This window comes from Lingula anatina, chromosome 10 (assembly GCF_051362555.1).
Source record: "Lingula anatina isolate TDL-2025a chromosome 10, LinAna3.0, whole genome shotgun sequence".
Classification (NCBI taxonomy): domain Eukaryota; kingdom Metazoa; phylum Brachiopoda; class Lingulata; order Lingulida; family Lingulidae; genus Lingula; species Lingula anatina.
In genome coordinates, this window is record NC_141776.1 from 1,658,626 (window position 1) to 1,676,293 (window position 17,668).

Sequence of the window (17,668 nt, forward strand, 5' to 3'; positions counted from 1 at the left end):
AAATTGCAATGCTCCCAAAAAAAGATAATATATTGTCGTGTCGCATTGTATGCGTGCCTCATAATCTGTGATGTTTTCAAAAAAGCATTCCTGAATTAGTTTTAAGATTGTCATACCTGTATGATGATGTTGAAATTTTACCACTTTCTTTTTCTGAACATCTTATTCTATTTCAGCATAGAAGTGCTATATAGAGTACTATATCCAACATCAACCAATCAATGATGGGATTGTTGTTCTGCCCGAGCCTTGTTCTGGCCTTGATGGCGTGCGTCTTTCTCAGTCAACCTCAGCTGAGTCAAACTGGTCAGTGTGAAGAGACCAGCTCAACATCCAAGTTTATGTACAATAACATGTTCTCAGCGGGCAAATCATGTTGTTTCAACGTTGAAACAGCGTTGAACTACCGTACATGTGTACAGCAAATATTGGAAAACATGTTTACTATTGCAACAATTGATGGCAGCACATATGTTTCATTTAATATAATGTTTCCATTATCAGTGTGTCTTTTAACAGGTGGGCATTTTGTACAAAATGAATTCCATAGATGTCAGTTACCCTGATTAGTAAATGCTTAAAATATAAAAATTGAAATATGTAAACTGAAATAGCATGCGTAGCATTTTATAAACCTTAATTGTAATATCCTCATTTCAGGTTTGTGCGAATTCAGTAACTGCTTGAATGGTGCAACGTGTGCAGAAGATACTACAAATTCGAAAACCCGGTGCATTTGTCCCGAGGGATATAAAGGACCATCGTGCGAAATAGGTAAACCGTGCTTTTCTAATACTGTATATATTGTGTATCTCAGTATTGAAAGATAACAACAAATAGCTCTAAGTTGTGAATCATGCAGCAAAAGAAATTACAAAACAAATTTACCAGCGCAAAAATTGATACCAGAAGATAGTAGCAAGAATCAGTAATAGACTTCTATAGACTGATAGACTGATACTAAGCCATATAGCTCTAGATTTCTGTTTATTAATTATAATGCAACTAAAATATTCAGGTGATACGGTGGACGTTATGAAAATGCGTCATGAAATAACGTCCATTAAGGCGGTTTAAAATTTCAAGTATCTTTTCAAATTACAGTATTTATTTGTTTTCAGCACAATGTGGGGAAAACGCCCAGTGCACTTACGCGCTGATTGATTTTCCAATGCCTGGGCACAATGACAACTGCGATTCATTAAGTAATGAACGTTGTGTTTGTAATGACGGTTACAGTGGGGATGGAATCAACTGCACTAGTAAGTCTTAGGCCGTATTCAGAACAGTGGAATAACTAGTCTGCTGGTCAAATGTGGCCGACCCACTTGAATACTTCCCCCTAATCTACGCAGTGTCTATTAGTGGATTGGAAGGTAGCGTTATTTGAACCATAGACTAATTAGTCCACTCTTCTTTGTCCCTCGGGACAAATGCACCAGGACAAATGCACCAGTTATTTTGGTACAGCAGAAGTTAGCTGAAATCATAACCTTAAAATAACCTAGGATCGACTCCCTCTCCCTCATGGACAGCCCAATCTACAGTTTCACAAAAGCTCTAAGTGCTCATGCACACCCCTAGTGATAAGTATACCAAATTCCTTAAGTTTGAACTTTCTCAATCTAATGATCGAGGAAGAAAAAGCAGAAATTACGATATAGAAAAAGAAAAAATAATAATATCAATCACCTCCGGGGACAGTCCAATCCCAAGTGTTACTAAATCTCAGTAATGCTCATGTACATCTTTGGCAAAAGATATTCTAATTACCAATGTTTGAAATTTCTCAGCCTTTTTGTCTAGGAGACAACCGAACCAAGGGACAACCGAACCAAGGGACAGCCCAACCCCCTGTTGCAGTAAATTTCTGTGCAGGGATGCCCATGCACACTATTTAAGCTATCAAGAATACAATGTAAATATAAATAAGAATCCCCACCAACACTGACAAATCAAATCCCAGTTGAACTTAAATCTTCAGGTCTAATTATTCCCAAAGTTTAAACTTCCTTACCCTTATGGTCAAGGAGGAGTTAGCTGAAATTTCAAGTTAAAAAGAATTTGTTATCATCCAACTCCCAGGGACATGCCACCACACAATTCACTATGAAATTCCAAAGTCACCATGCACATGCTTCATAAAACAATAGGAAGGTCTACCATTACCGAAATTTCCTCACTCTTGTGCTACAAGAGGGGATGGCAAAAATTACAATGTAAAGGGAATTAAGAATCAGAAGCAACTTCTTTTGTCTAAGAGGTGTGGGGATAACAAGCAATCAATTTTGTCAAATGCAACGTTGTTTTGTCACTGATTACTATTTAACATAATGATAAGCCTGATAAAAATAATGAAATCTAAAAAAAGCAGTCTTACCCTGACCGTAACAATTTTAGGCCATTGTGGTAAATTATATCGACTTATCATAGACTGTGTTCCCATACATAGATCGATCCATCTGGATAACCGACTTAAATATCTGTCATGCCTACCAAATCAGCTAGGGGGTAAGGATAAATACCCCCTTACAGCATTACTAGGCGTGACAGACATTTAAGCCGGCCAAGTTGACAGTATTTTAGTGAGACTCTCTAGGGAGATAGATAGATCTAAATATCTGTGGGAATGGTCCCATAGTCAGCAATCAGATCTTTAGGAGTCTAAACTTAGACCCATTGCGTTAAGATTTATTTATTTATTTATTCATTTATTTATTTTCCCCGCTCTTTGGTGACAAAATTCAAAGATATATTTTCCCGCCCGTCCGATATTTTATGTTTTTGAGAGGACTTTTATTGTTTTTAATCGGCAAAATGGTAGATGCATTCTTGAATTAAAAAAAAAAAAATAATAAAAACATGTTCTGTGTTATGATGATCAAAAACCTTTGAGTAACCTAAGAGTGCTAATAGGTAGTATTTTTTTTTGCTCCAGACATCTCACACGATGTCAATGAAAAACCAATTAAACTAGGCCGACTCTTAACAGTATGGGAAGTGCGGGGATGTGTGATGGCTACCCATTGTCGCCATCTAGTTGTGTATGAAACACGTCCCAGATAATTTGCTTCTTGTCTGGAGAAAACGATAGCCAATTCACAAGGGTACTTTTTAGAGTGAGAGAAAAAAAGGCGAGTTGAAGATTCTAATCAAGAGATAACAACACTCTAGCCAGTTGCAATATAGCATCTTTATGGATATATATATATATATATATATATATATATATATATATATATATATATATATATATATATATATATATATATTTTTTTTATTTTGAGTTTGGTTTATAAAAATAACTTTAGAAATTTGACGTCAGATAATGCCTATATCAACGGAATCTGATCAAACATTTGAGTAATGGAATAAACATGCATGCATAACATTAAAATATGTACATAACATACAAGATTTATGTAAGTCTGTTCATTTAATATGGAAAAATGTGAAAGTACTTTAACACGTCAAAAGTTACAAGGAGCTCCAAAATAACATTGTTTCTATCATATTTATCATCACATTCATCTTATCATTTTTAATTAAGAAATAAACACTGAATTAATTTGCAAAAATGTTTATCAGCTTGGTAGCTGGATCATAAATGAAAATTATCAAACACAAGCCTAGAAAAATGGCTAACCGTTAGCTTTCCGTTGTGGGACAGGTAGACAATATAAGACCAGGGTTAGTGGGGCGGATCCAGAGATATTTTCTGACAGTCTTCCAAAGTATATTTGCTGATTCATCGTCCATTTTTGACCGCCTTCCGACAGAAAAAATTATAGCCATCAATATAAACTTGGAAATCTGACCGTCTTCCGGAAGACCCAGAAGACGGCCTCAATCCGCTCCTGATATAGACAATACCAGCTCTGTCATTTCTAAACATGTAATAAACACCGACCACAGTACTGACTGGAATTCAACCAAGATCCTTGAATCCGACTCGTCTGATATCCTACGTAAGATACAAGAGGCTATCAACATCAGCCGTCACCAGCCACCCATGAATAGGGTCGGGAAGGTCGATCTACCTGACATTTATAAGAGGGTCGTGGCCTCTATATACTATAAAGTCAAACTTAAAATGATGACAGTGAGTATCAACATCTACGTACTCACGTCAGTCTGATGAAGGCCAACGTCCACGTTGGCCGAAAGCTAACAGTATGAACGTTTTCTCGGCTTGTGTTTGATAATTTTCATTTAAGACTGAATAAATGTGTTTGTATATTACTGAATGCACAATGTGCTCTGATAAAAAACGGGGTCAAGGTGTCCATTAAACATATTTCTTTTCTTTCAGAATCGACGAAATAAACACCGGGAAAATGAAATAACAACCAAAAAAAAAAAAATGCAAGACAGGATACACAGTTATTTGATTAATTTAAGAACCAACATTTTAATAAATATTCATTTGGACATTCATTGAAAATTATATATGAATCATGAAGTATTTTAATTGATAATAAACTAATTTGGGCATTGCATTTGGTTCTTTATACTGCTCCACATTTTGCTGCTCCACATTTGTTTTGATATTTATGATTCTAAAAAAAAAAAAAAAAAAAAAAAAAAAAAAAACAGACAGAAATGGACATTGACGACGCCTTACGGTTACTGAGTTTTTTTTTTATGTTTTTTTTAATATTTCAATAACAAATACCACATAACCAAACTCACCCGTTAGCCACAGCAGTCTCACAGCCAGCTGTAATTATTGGTCTATTTTATGGGTATCAGAACATGTTTCGTCAAAAAGCGATTGCAGGGAGCTATCTATTTTATTGTAGTTCTAGAGGTAGTTTATACATCTGCATGTTCGGATCAACTCTGACAACGACTGTCAAACAAACCAAACCATTTTGCCGAATTATTATTTCACAAAACTTTATAAACTTCTCACATTGGTAATTCTTCTCTTTTCGACTAAATGCCCTTCAATATTGAGATATAGCTTAAAGAGCTTTTAGATACATATTTATTATATGTAATGAGGAAGTTTTTATATGACTAATTTGCTTTTTTTGCCATTTACAACTGCACTACAAACGTCTAACTAAAAATGATGTACTATTCCACTTACATATTTGTTTAACTGTTTCGACATGATTTAAGATAATTACAATGTTACTTAATAGGTTAAGATAGTGAGACACGTTACCAAAATCAACTAACATAAAACCTACATGTTACATCTTGGAAAAAAAATAGCATTTGTCACTCTGATGATCGTGTCTTTTGTTACTGCATCTGCCGATACTGTAATTTTGTCAGTTTGTCAAATGTAAAAGTGAACATTTTTTTGGTTTTGATTTGGTTCGTGGAAAGACATGGTCGCCAAACAGTATGGTAAAGCAGAGTTCGTAAACAAATATCCCTTTTCTTTAGTCATATACTGGAAGAAAGTCGTATTATCCAACGCGTCATGCGGTTTCCATTATGTTTGACTATGACGTCCTTTATCACAGTAGCACTTAAAATAACTGGTTGTTGCAAATAAAATAGCTCATTGGTGTGAGAAGAATACTTTTGTTTAATTTTTTGGCTATTATTCCAACAAATTCTCGCCATCACCTAGCTGTTTAGGGATGCACACGGCTGTTTCAGGATCAGGGTGAACAATAAAATGTGGTTAATGTTACAAGTGTCTGATAAATTAATAATTTATGATTGGAGATTGCTGATAGACTAATATCAAAGACACTGTTCATAGGAGCAAAATAAAAAAAAAAGAATTATAATAATCAGATTGTAGTGTATTAGCCTATGTATCGTTTACGCGTCACGCCAGGTGTCGCATGACACCTGGTACCATGTGACTTGACGCGGGAATCTTGAATGTAATAAAGCAGAACTCACAACAAGATTACAATTTACAAAAATATAGCCAATTATGTGTTCAAAAAGTACCCGTTTTTAGCTGTTACTGTGGGTCATTTGCAGTTAAGGTCATAAAGATGATGCACTAGCTCTTTATGTCAGTGATTTATGGTGAATATGATATTTGTATATAACTCCCACAACATCTGTCTTCTATTCTAGCAGGTTCATCCATAGATATGTTCTGAGAAAAAGAAATATTTTAACCATTTTGCAGAAACGGGCTTTGATACACATTTCACTTATTTTTGTTAATGCAATGAAAAACATATTTGATAAGGTCAAATATTACTTTGAAATCACCTACGTGATAATAAGATAAATTTACCTTAAACATAATAAAGGAGTTGTGCATATGTAACCATTATTATTAATGCTATGGTATTTATAATCATGAGCCCCTTGGTGTCTCCTACTTTTTGTAGTGTCCGTACCCCCCCCCCCCCCCCCCTATCTGTTTTATTTAGGAATCACAGCATATTCTGTCTGATTTTATTATTCTATAATGTCTACACTGACATTTATTTTGCAGGAAATAAATAGCACATAACCCCTTATTATGAAAAGATATGCAATAATTTGGTGCCAAATGTAGTGTCCGTACCCCCACTGTAGTGTCCGTACCCCCAAGTTATACATTAACCATTGGATAACTAGCTACTTATCAATGATGATAAAACATCAAAATATGGTGCAAAATACTGTTTTAGACTATATAAAATGCATTCATGTCTTGTGATGTTTAAAAAAAACATTGTATATAAATATATATTCGATAAAGTGATACTGATTAATTAGAGTCAGGCAAGAGATTTTGCAAAGAAATAATATCAGTAAAGATGCTACTCTTTGCATTCAAAATTAACAATATTGGTTTGAATGTATTGCCAAATATAGCTAATTGCAAAATAATAAACTGTATATGGATTAATATTCTATGGATTAATGTATATAATATATTTTGAGGCGATATGAACACTTCAATACATGCATAATTAACAGTACATTTATTATACTCTCAGTGAATGAAGTATCAAATATGGATGGCAATAAACAAAAAGCCAAATAGGGAAAGAAAAAATAATTTGAAAAAAAAAAAGACGTCAAAGAGCTAATATCCGTAAAGATAATCTTGCTGTAGCAGGCAAGGAAGACGTTATACGTTAAATGCACGTAATATAGAAGAGAAGAAAAAAATGAAGAATCATCCTAGGCTGGCCCAGCAAAAAAGACTAAAGTAAAGAGAAGAAATTAGGGCATACTGACAGAGAGTTAAGGAGAAGCAGAAACCCAACAATCCTGAAAACAGTAGAACAAGAGGTGCAAATTAATGAGAGACGAAGAAGAAGAAAGGACTTCAAAAACAGGAATCAAGACTGAAAAAAAAAAAATGAATAATTAAAAAAGGTCAAGCAACAGAAAGAAAAGTTAAAATTAAAGTCTGGTGAATGAAAGTCACACTGAATGACACACAACCAAGCTCCAGCATCCGCTGAACAACGTGCTGTGGTGTTTCTCTAAAAAACTCTTTGATTAATACATGTACTTGTATCCTTTTGGTTAAAGTACTGCTGTTATATCTTTAGTTTGATATTTTTTAGAATTTTGGCAAAAATAACTGGTAAAAAATATTATATTTCAGTTACAAAAGCATCAGTTACTTGAATGTGTAGTGTCCGTACCTCCAGATCATAGTCTAAGGGGCGTTCTGTTAATTTGAGCGTAGCACAAAAAGTAATTAATATTGTGCTCTAAAAATTGTAGATATCATAGTTAAGATGTTATTCTTTTTATCTTTTACAAAATTACACAAATGCATCAGAGTTCATTTTTCTCTCAATGTGACCCCTATTTTGTACCCCTGATTGTGAAACAGCTGACAGCACACACACACGAGAGAGAGAGAGAGAGAGAGAGAGAGAGAGAGAGAGAGAGAGACCCATTCCAAGGATGGAAGGATTTGTTTATTTGTTTATTTACTCGTTTGTTTTATTTACTAAATCGTGTTTGATGACAAATTCCAAATTTGCATTCAGAATAAGCAATGCGACCTAACAAGCATCGCTTTTCATATAGTCATATGGTGGAAGTAATTTCATATCATCCAAAGCGTCATACGGGTTTCCATTATTTTTAATTCCTACGGCCTGTATCAAAGTAGCACTGAAATCAGCTGGGTGACGCAAATAAAATAAAATAGTTAACTGGTGTGAGATGCCTTCTTTAGTTTAATGTTTTGATTATTTTGGCTGTTATTCCATCACTGTGTCACACACGCACACACACACACACACACACGGCAAAGAGAGTTGAGCTAGCAAAGATGAGAATAAAAGAACTGATCGATGACTGCCACGGATAGAAGGATATATAATATTTGATTTAACTGAGCAATACAAATATAATATTGCAATATAGACCTTAATGAACTCTGGTTGAATATTTTTGGCTATCTCTCACTATCTTTCCCCAATCCAGTAGTTTTTGTGGCGCACAGACACAAACACACGAGAGAGAGAGAGAGAGACTTAATTTCATCAGAAATCTTTATCGTAAGAACTGGGTCAATTCCACGGGCAACATAACAATGAAAAAGACAAATTGTTGGCTAGAGTCTCATTTACCGCTTTACCTCAATATTAATATTTGCCAAGTTACGGGAGTGTTAATGGAAATCACGACCTGTATGAAGATTTTCTAGGTCAAATATAAAAATACACGCTTCATGCTGAACGAAAAAAGCCAATGAAAGACCGGCAAATGGCGTGTGATAATAAACTGGGTATCCTATAGTCAAATAAGCGCTATCGTGATTGGATAGTTTCTCATGTGCCACGTTATTCACGAGATACGCTGATGTCCCAGTGCTGGAAGTGAGGAGTGAGGAGACGTTGCATTTCCTGACCCGACTTCGACGAGAAAAAAGAAGGTAAGTTTTATGTTAACTGTGAAATATTCTGATCGGTGTAATTCTGCAAATTTATGGTGATCCCCTGCACACACCAATTGTTGGCAACTAAGCAGTGACAACTCTCTCTGTGGTTCTGGAGGTGCTTCCTCTCAAATATGTGTTGTTCATGTTTGACCAGGAATCCAATGAACCTAAATACGAACAAAGAGTGATTAAAACAGGAGATGATTACCTTGGTTCAAACTTTGAACAACCGCCTTTTGAATTCTAAGAAAGGAATAATGTCATTTTCCATTTGTTGAAACTATTTCAATCATATAAAGTGCAAATTTTATTTCAAGTGATTTCATCATACATTTATCGCTACAGATTATCAGACAAATTGATTTGAAATTTATTGACATTGTACTGGCGTCCTAATGGACGCTTGTCGATCCTGCAGGTATGTTCTCCAACATAAATGGATTATATCCATTTCTGCTAAACGAAAAACAGCTGGTATTTACAGAACCTGCGAATGAGTTGCAAAAATGGTTTTAACAATATTTGGTTATAAGATGAACACACTCTTGACTTAATGGGTCCCCATATGTGTCACGATTATCACAAAGTACACTGTGACACTGGCAATCAATTCTTATGGTTTTAAAATGTAGTTGTCTCAATGAAACAAATGTATGTGACCACGGTCAAGGAATAGATATCCTTCCTTTTTGTCCTGTGTCAGAACTTGGTCCAAAAGCACCAAAACCAGTTTTATTGCTATGGTTACATAGCTAATTTTTGGCCAATATTGTGAAAATCTTACAATTGTTAGGTTTCGAAGCCTAATTAAAGACATTAAACCAAGTAGTTTATTTTAGAAAGCCGATTCAGATAAACCGTAGTTTTAACTTTTTGTGGTACTTTTTGCATTATTAGATGTTTGATGTCTCATTTGTCGCTTGTATGCGAAGTGTTGTTAAAATTAACATTTTGACCAATTCTTTGAATTCATTCCAATGATTTGAAATTAAATGACATTCTACGGGCGTGCTAATGGACGCTCGTCGATCCTGCAGATATGTTTTCCGAGAAAAATGGATTATACTCATTTCTGCTAAACATAAAACAACGGGTATTTACAGAACCTGCGAATGAGTTGCAAAGTTGGTTTTAACAATATTTGGTTATTAAGATGAACACAGTCTTGACTTGATGGGTCCCCATATGAGTCACGATTATCACAAAGTACACTGTGACACTGGCGATGCATTCTAATAGTTTTAAAAGGGCAGTTATCTGTAAGAAACAAATAGATGTGGCTAAGGTAAAGGAAAAGATATTCATACTTTTTGTCCTGTAGCAGACCTTGGTCCAAAAGCACCAATAAAAAAAGAAGCTTTATTTACACCCAAGAATGCTTGTTGCTATAGTTACAGGCAGAACCTGATTTTTGGCCAATTTATTTTTAAATCGGGAGAGTTGAAAACCTTGTAATTGGTAGGTATTGAAGCCTTACTCTTAAAACATTAAACCAAATACATTATTTTCAAAATCTGATTCATATAGAACGTAGTTTTAACTTTTTTGCCGTACTTTCAGAATTTTTAATTAAATGATCGAAATGTTGTTAAAGTTAACATTTTTTTTTTATTTCTGAAAGAGTTCCAGAAGTGGTGCTTTGTAAAGTTTTAGATTCCTAATACGTGGATCAAAATAAGATTTGATTATTCATAGCAAGAAGAGCAAATCCTCTATCGTTTTATCAACTATGTTCATTTATCCATTTAGGAGGCCAGATTGAAATTTCTCAATATTTCCAATTTTCGTATATATTTTATAGTGCCTGACTCAAATCAATTTAAAAATTTAATATGTTATTGGTCATGAGGGTAGTTTTGAGGAGGTTGATGTTTTAAATTTGTAAAAATGGTGTGAAATATTGGTATCTTCACAGGTACTTTGTATTTTGACAACCATATGTCTTGTTATTTTTGGTATCTGGAAAAATAAATAATAATAATATTTATTTATAGTCTTAACTCCAACATATGTTCAATAGACTTTACAGAATATATAAAATTCACAATTAAAAGAAAAAAAGATACTAATGGTCATAAAATGAAAGAAGGAAAATGATAGAAGAAAAATTGTTTAAGTTATAAAATAGATATATAAAATGGTTTAGAGGTGAAAATTAAAACTATGAACTAAGAAACAATTCTTACAAGAATTCAAAAATAATATTGCATAAAAAGGTAGGTTTTAAGTTCCTTTTTAAAATGTCCAGGGTCTACAATTTGTCTATGGTTGATGGGTAAATTATTCCATTCTCTAGGTGCTGTAATTTTAAAAGCCTTGTCACCGTATGACACCATGCAATCTTGCCTTACACGCCTTAAAAAGAAGGTACTCACCTGATCTAAGATTTCTTGCTGATGTATAATGTGAAACAAGCTCATTTGAATAAAAGGGTGCAAGTTAATAAAATGCTGCATGTGCAAACGTTAAAAGTGCAACTTCATTAAAACAGGGGCGATTATTATTATTATTATTATTATTATTATTATTATTATTATTATTTATTTATTTATTTATTTTATTTATTTTTTATTTTTTTAGTGCTGTCAGTAGGAGAACAGATATGCTCTGTACATGAGCACTATCTAAAACAGTTTACAATTGTACGGTCATCAATTATTATTATATAATTATGTTTTAACTTTATTTCCATTTATTATAGAGACAAACGCTTCACAAATAGCAGTGTCATAGCATTATTTTTACTTCAGCTTATTCATTTCCTTATGAAGGGGGGCATCCTTCTTTCAGTTTTCATTGGATTATTAATGAAAGTTTATTTATTTATTTACCTATTTATTGACCTATTTATTGTTTGTTTGTTTGTTGCTTGCAAATATAGCAATCAAGTATTTGCGATGTCAATGAATTCCACTTCCTTTCTTGACATCTTTGCAATCACAACGCAATATTTACGTAGACGGAAGTATAATTATAGCTTCAAACTAGACAAAAGTTGAGTCGTGCCATAAAATGAAAAAGACATTGCACAATTACACATAATGTAGTTATATTTGATTGTGTAGCTAATCAATATATTACAGGTACTTTCATTCTTGGGATATCAAAATTACAAATATTGACATTTTATGCGTTTGACACCACTAAAATTCCAAAATCATATTATTTGTAATATATCTATGTTGTTACATATTTTATAATCCCACCATTCAATGCGCGATGCTTGTTATCATGAGACTGATGCTATTGCTGATACATTGATGAGTAGTACTCAGCCTCATAAGATAAAACACGCTGAGGGGGATAACGGTGTAACTGAATGCTGAGTGAGGTTTAGCTTCAATTTTGTGTAAAAAGTGAAAAGGTAAATCTTATTATTATTATCGATATACTGCACAGATCAATTGACTTAGCTATTTTTTTAAATGTTTAATGTTGAAAAATGTTATGCATAATATGATAAAACATGATTTTATAAAATGTGCATCAGTGTATTTTTTGTCTTTTTCTTCTTCTTATTATTACTATTATTAAATAGTATTCCATGAACAAAGTATTCTTCACGTGAAAATTTACAGCAAACAAAAAGATTCTGATCGAAAAGCCTTGAGATCCCACGGCAGAGTTTAAGTTTCATCTTTTCTGTCGGATTTACAGAATGATACCATATCTTATATAAGCTACCAAGCTGAGCAATATGTTATCGTGACCAGCACTTGATGCCATCTTAAATTACATTGGACGCTCTGTAAAAATGATGAATCACGCACACGCACAGTTAACTGCAACGATGTTGCCATGAGCATTCGGTTGCAAATTGCAATGCACCTGAAAAAAGATAATATATTGTCATATCGCATTGTTTACGTGCCTCGTAATCTGTGATATTTTCAAGAAAGCAAGCCCGATTTAGTTTAAAGATTGTCACCTGTATGATGATGTTGAAATCTGAATATCTTATTCTATTCCAGCATAGAAGTGCTATAAAAGAGTACTATATCGAACATCAACCAATCAATGATGGGATTGTTGTTCTGCCCGAGTCTTGTACTGGCCTTGATAGCGTGCGTCTTTCTCAGTCAAACTCATCTGAGTCTAACATGTAAGTGTATAGATACCAGCTTGACATCCAAGCCCTTACGGAACTTTCCTATAGGATCCTATAGGGCACCTTCCCATAAGATTTCCTATAGGATATTATAAGATTTCCTTATAGGGTTCTATAAGATTTCCTATAGGATCCTATAGGAAAATGGGACAATTTCCTATAGGAAATTATATAGGAAATCTTATAGGAAATCCTATAGGAAATCCTAAATTTTCGTAAGAGAGTTCATGTACAGTAGCATGTTTGCAATTCTGAGATACAATGTCAATTTTCGTTTCAGCATTTTGGTCTCAACATTGCTTGTTTGCAACAATCATATGCCTGTTTTTATGGATCTTTTCAATTCTAAGTCATTCCCACCTTCCTGCGGAGAATGCAATCCAAGCTGCGGTATATCCGCCTCTTGTAGTTAAGAATCCACAATAACCATCACTGCCATATGACTAGGTATTTTCCTTACTTCAATCTTAATATACTGAGTGCTAAGCGAGGAGACAGCCGATATTATTATTATAATGGCCTTTGGTATGACCAGGCCATGGTGTGGACACTTTATACCTGTAAATCATTTAGACGTGGTCCAGGCGTTCAAGGCGTTATAGTGTAAAAACGATAAGATATGCATGATTTATCTATTCAAATTGTTTGAATTTCAAAAAGTAATTAAACTATATGTGTGAAATATTAGAGCATGCCTGATATTTAAATTGCCTTATAACATCTATTTTCAGTCGGATGCGAGTCTAACAGTTGCTATAATGGTGGGTTTTGTGATGATAAACCTGACGATCCGTCTGGCTTTCATTGCATTTGCTTTGATAAGCATTTCGGAGAGAGATGCGAATTGCGTAAGCAATGCCCTTGTGACGTTTACTAGCCTCCTTTGTCGATAACAGGGAGTAGTTATGTATAGCAAAATATTAGAAAACAAGTTTACTTTTGCAACGATTGATGGCAACATATATGTTTCATTTAATATCATTTATCCATTATCAGTGTGTCTTTTAACAGGTGGACATTTTGTACAAAATGAATTCCATAAATATCAGTTACCCTGATTAGTAACCTGTGCAATGCTTAAAATATAAAAACTGAAATATCTAAACTGAAATAGCATGCGTAGCATTTTATAAACCTTAATTGTAATATCCTCATTTCAGGTAATTGCAAATGGGGTTACTGCTTCAATGGTGCAACGTGTGCAACAAATACTACAAATTCGAAACAGTTGTGTATTTGTCCCGAGGGTTGTAATGGAAAAATGTGCGAAATAGGTAAACCGTGCCTTTCTAATACTGCATGCATTCTGTATCTGAGTATTTAAGGATAACAATTAATAGCACTAAGTTGTGAAGCATGCAGCAAAAGAAATTACAAAACAAATTTACCAGCGCAAAATTGATGCCAGAAGATAGTAACAAGAACCAGTAATAGTAACTTCTATAGACTGATATTAAGCCATATGGCTCTAGATCTCTGTTTGTTAATTACAATACAACTAACATATTCAGGTGATAAGGTGGACGTTATGAAAATGCGTCATGAAATGACGTCCATTAAGGTGGTTTAAAAGTTTAATTTTTTATTTTTGCAGGCAAGTGTCAACGTACATTTTTTTATTTGTTTTCAGCACAATGTGGGGAAAACGCCCACTGCCAATACAAGCCGCATAAAATTCCATTGCCTGGGAAAAATGACAGCTGCAATGCATCAAATCATGAAGGTTGTGTTTGCAACGAGGGTTACAGCGGGGATGGAATCAACTGCACTAGTAAGTCTTAGGCCGTATTCAGAACAGTGGACTAACAAGTATGCCGGTCAAATGTGGCCGACCCACTTAAATATTTCCCCTTAATCTACTCAGTGTCTATTAGTGGATTGGACGGTCGCGTTATTTGACGCCTAGGCTATAGTTAGTCGACTCTTCTGATTGAATAGTTATTTTGGTATAGCAGAAGTTAGCTGAAATCATAACCTGGCAACCGTTTCACAAAAAAACTTAAGTCGGTTTCCCTGACTAAGAGCTTGGTTACCAACGTAATTAAGTCGTTACGGCACTAAGTCCCGTTTCACAAAGAATCTAAAAGGTCGCTTACGTCGTTTTTTTCTTAGCTGCTAGTCGACGATGTCTAGCCTCCTCGGGAGGAGCCTTAAGTCGGCAAGCTCAACTAAAACTCGGTAAATGAGAGCATAAACAACAAAAAATTGGAAAGAACATACCTCCTTCACGATATTGTGTTATGATATCCTTGAATAGCACTGAAATTTATGGAATATTGAAATTAAAAATAAAATGCCACTTCACCCAGCCGATGGCGTGTTTGTTTATGTTTTTGACCACTAGACATCCTTCAGCAGTGTTCCACGACAAGCTAATGTTTAACTGATTAGTAAAACTAATCAATAAAGTTCAAAAACAAACTTTGTTTGTGTTTTGGCTGATTTTTATTGTTGATAAACGATCGTTCTCGGCCGAGAGAGGCCATAAAATGTCATGTCTTGTGAAACTTTTGAAATTTTAAACCTCCTTTTCTTGAAGAGTTTCTCGTGCGCGTCGACTACGGTAAGCACACCAAGCTACGACTTTAGATTCTTTGTGAAACACTCCTAGTAGACTGCAGCGTAGTCGACCCAGCTAGGCCATTCAGTTCGAGCTAGTCAACTACGGATTTAATATTATTTGTGAAACGGGGGCCTGAAATAACTTAGAATCGACTCCCCCCCCTCGAGGACAGCCCAATCTACTGTTTCACAAAAGAAAAACAAGGGCTCATGCACACCCCTAGTGATAAGTCTACCAAATTCCTAAAGTTAAATCTTTCTCACTCTAATGATCCAGGAAGAAAAAGCAGAAATTACGACGCAGAAAAAGGAAAAAAATACAATAATATCAATCACCCCCGGTGACAGTCCAATCCCAAGTGTTACTAAAACCCCGTAATGCTCATGTACATGCTTGATAAAAGATATTCTAATTACCAATGTTTGAAATTTCTCAGCCTGTTAGTCTAGGAGACGAAGGAAAACACAAGGTATTACAAGAAGGATCAACCGCACCCAGGGACAGCCCAACCCCATGTTGCAGTAAATTTCTGTGCAGGGATGCCTATGCACACAATTTAAGCTGTCAAAAACACAATGTAAATATAATTAAGAATCGCCACCCACACTGACAAATCAAATCCCAGCTGTACTAAAATCCTCATGTGCGAAACTCAGGTCTAATTATCCCCAAGGCTTAAACTTCCTCACGCTTATGGTCAAGGGGGAGTTAGCTGAAATTTCAAGTTAAAAAGAATTTGTTATCATTCAACTCCCAGGGACATGCCGCCACACAATCCACTATGAAATTCCAAAGTCACCATGCACATGATTCATTAAAAATATTAAAGTCTATCAATACCAAAATTATCTCACTCTTGTGCTACAAGAGGGGATGGCAAAAATTACAGTGTAAAAGGAATTGAGAATCAGAAGCGACGTCTTTTGTCTAAAAGGTGCGGGCATAACAAGCAATCAATTTTGTCAAGTGCAATGTTGTTTTGTCACCGATAACCATTTAACGTCATGATAAGCCTGATAAAATCACGAAATCAAATAGCCGTCTTACCTTGACCGGTGTAACAGTAATCAAAAGCCCCCTACGGACCTCGGTTCCTGGTAATGGTTGTCCGTAGGACTAACATTACTAGGGAATAATAGTCCTGCAGGGACTTAGGTTCCTGGCTCAGAATTAGAGTAGGTAGGACTTGTATTACTGTCGGACTTTCATTCCTATTTCATTCCTATGACGGTAATACAAGTCCGGCCATTTGAAAGTCCTATCTTTAGGCAATAATACGGATAAATGAAAAAAACGGTGTTTTGACGTGGCTGGAGCAACATTGATTTTACGTTGAATTTAGGTAAATCAACGGCAATTCAACATATCTACCTGTTTTCAACGTTGATCCAACGTCACTATGCCTGCTGGGAGGGTGAATGAACACAGAAAACCAATGACTGTATATTGGCAATACCAGATCTGCCATTTCTAAACGTGTAATAAATACCAGTCACAGTACTGTCTGGAATTCAACTAAGATCCTTGAATCCAAGTCATCTGATATCCTACGTTAGATACGAGAGGTTATCAACATCAGCCGTCACCAGCCACCCATGAATAGGGTCGGGAAGGACAATCTACCTGACATTTATAAGAGGGCCGTGGCCACATATTGGTCACTGAGTATCAACATCTGCTCAAGTCATTCTGATAAAGGCCTTCATCCAGGTTGGCCGGAAGCTTCCAGTAGTTTTCTAGGCTTGTGTTTGAAAATATTCATTTACTACTTTATAAATGTGTTTGTATATTACTGACTACGCAATGTGCTCTAGTAAAAACGGGGTCAAGGTGTCCATAAAATATATTTCTTTTCTTTCAGAATCGGCGGAATAAACAACCAGAAAATGAAATAACAAAAATCGCAGGAGAGGATACACAGTTTTGAAGATGAAATTAACACCCATGTTTATCAAAAATATTAATTTGGACATTCATTGAAAATTATGTATGAATTAAGTATATCAATTGAAAATAGATATTTTGGGCATTGCATTTGGTTCTTTTTCCATTTTCTCATCTCATTTGTTTTGCTGTTTATGATTCTAAACATAAAACCTTGTCGTATTTGGTTAAAGTACGAATAGAAATGAAAGTTGACAACGCACTACGGTTACTGGATTATTTTTCA

The 17,668-nt window shown here is 34.9% G+C and overlaps 2 protein-coding genes across 2 annotated transcripts; both read left to right on the plus strand.

Moving 5' to 3' along the window:
• On the plus strand, positions 1 to 4,492 carry LOC147759345 (uncharacterized). The gene is made up of 4 exons (XM_086998250.1): positions 1 to 306; positions 661 to 774; positions 1,122 to 1,262; positions 4,313 to 4,492. The coding sequence occupies exons 1-4, from the start codon at positions 222 to 224 to the stop codon at positions 4,324 to 4,326; spliced, it is 354 nt and encodes a 117-aa protein (XP_086854376.1). The 5' UTR covers positions 1 to 221; the 3' UTR covers positions 4,327 to 4,492.
• Positions 4,493 to 8,743: 4,251 nt separating this feature from the next.
• Positions 8,744 to 14,717, plus strand: LOC147759346 (uncharacterized). Its single transcript, XM_086997395.1, has 5 exons — positions 8,744 to 8,821; positions 12,799 to 12,929; positions 13,667 to 13,783; positions 14,096 to 14,209; positions 14,566 to 14,717. The coding sequence occupies exons 2-5, from the start codon at positions 12,845 to 12,847 to the stop codon at positions 14,715 to 14,717; spliced, it is 468 nt and encodes a 155-aa protein (XP_086853521.1). The 5' UTR covers positions 8,744 to 8,821; positions 12,799 to 12,844.
• The last annotated feature ends 2,951 nt before the right edge of the window (positions 14,718 to 17,668 follow it).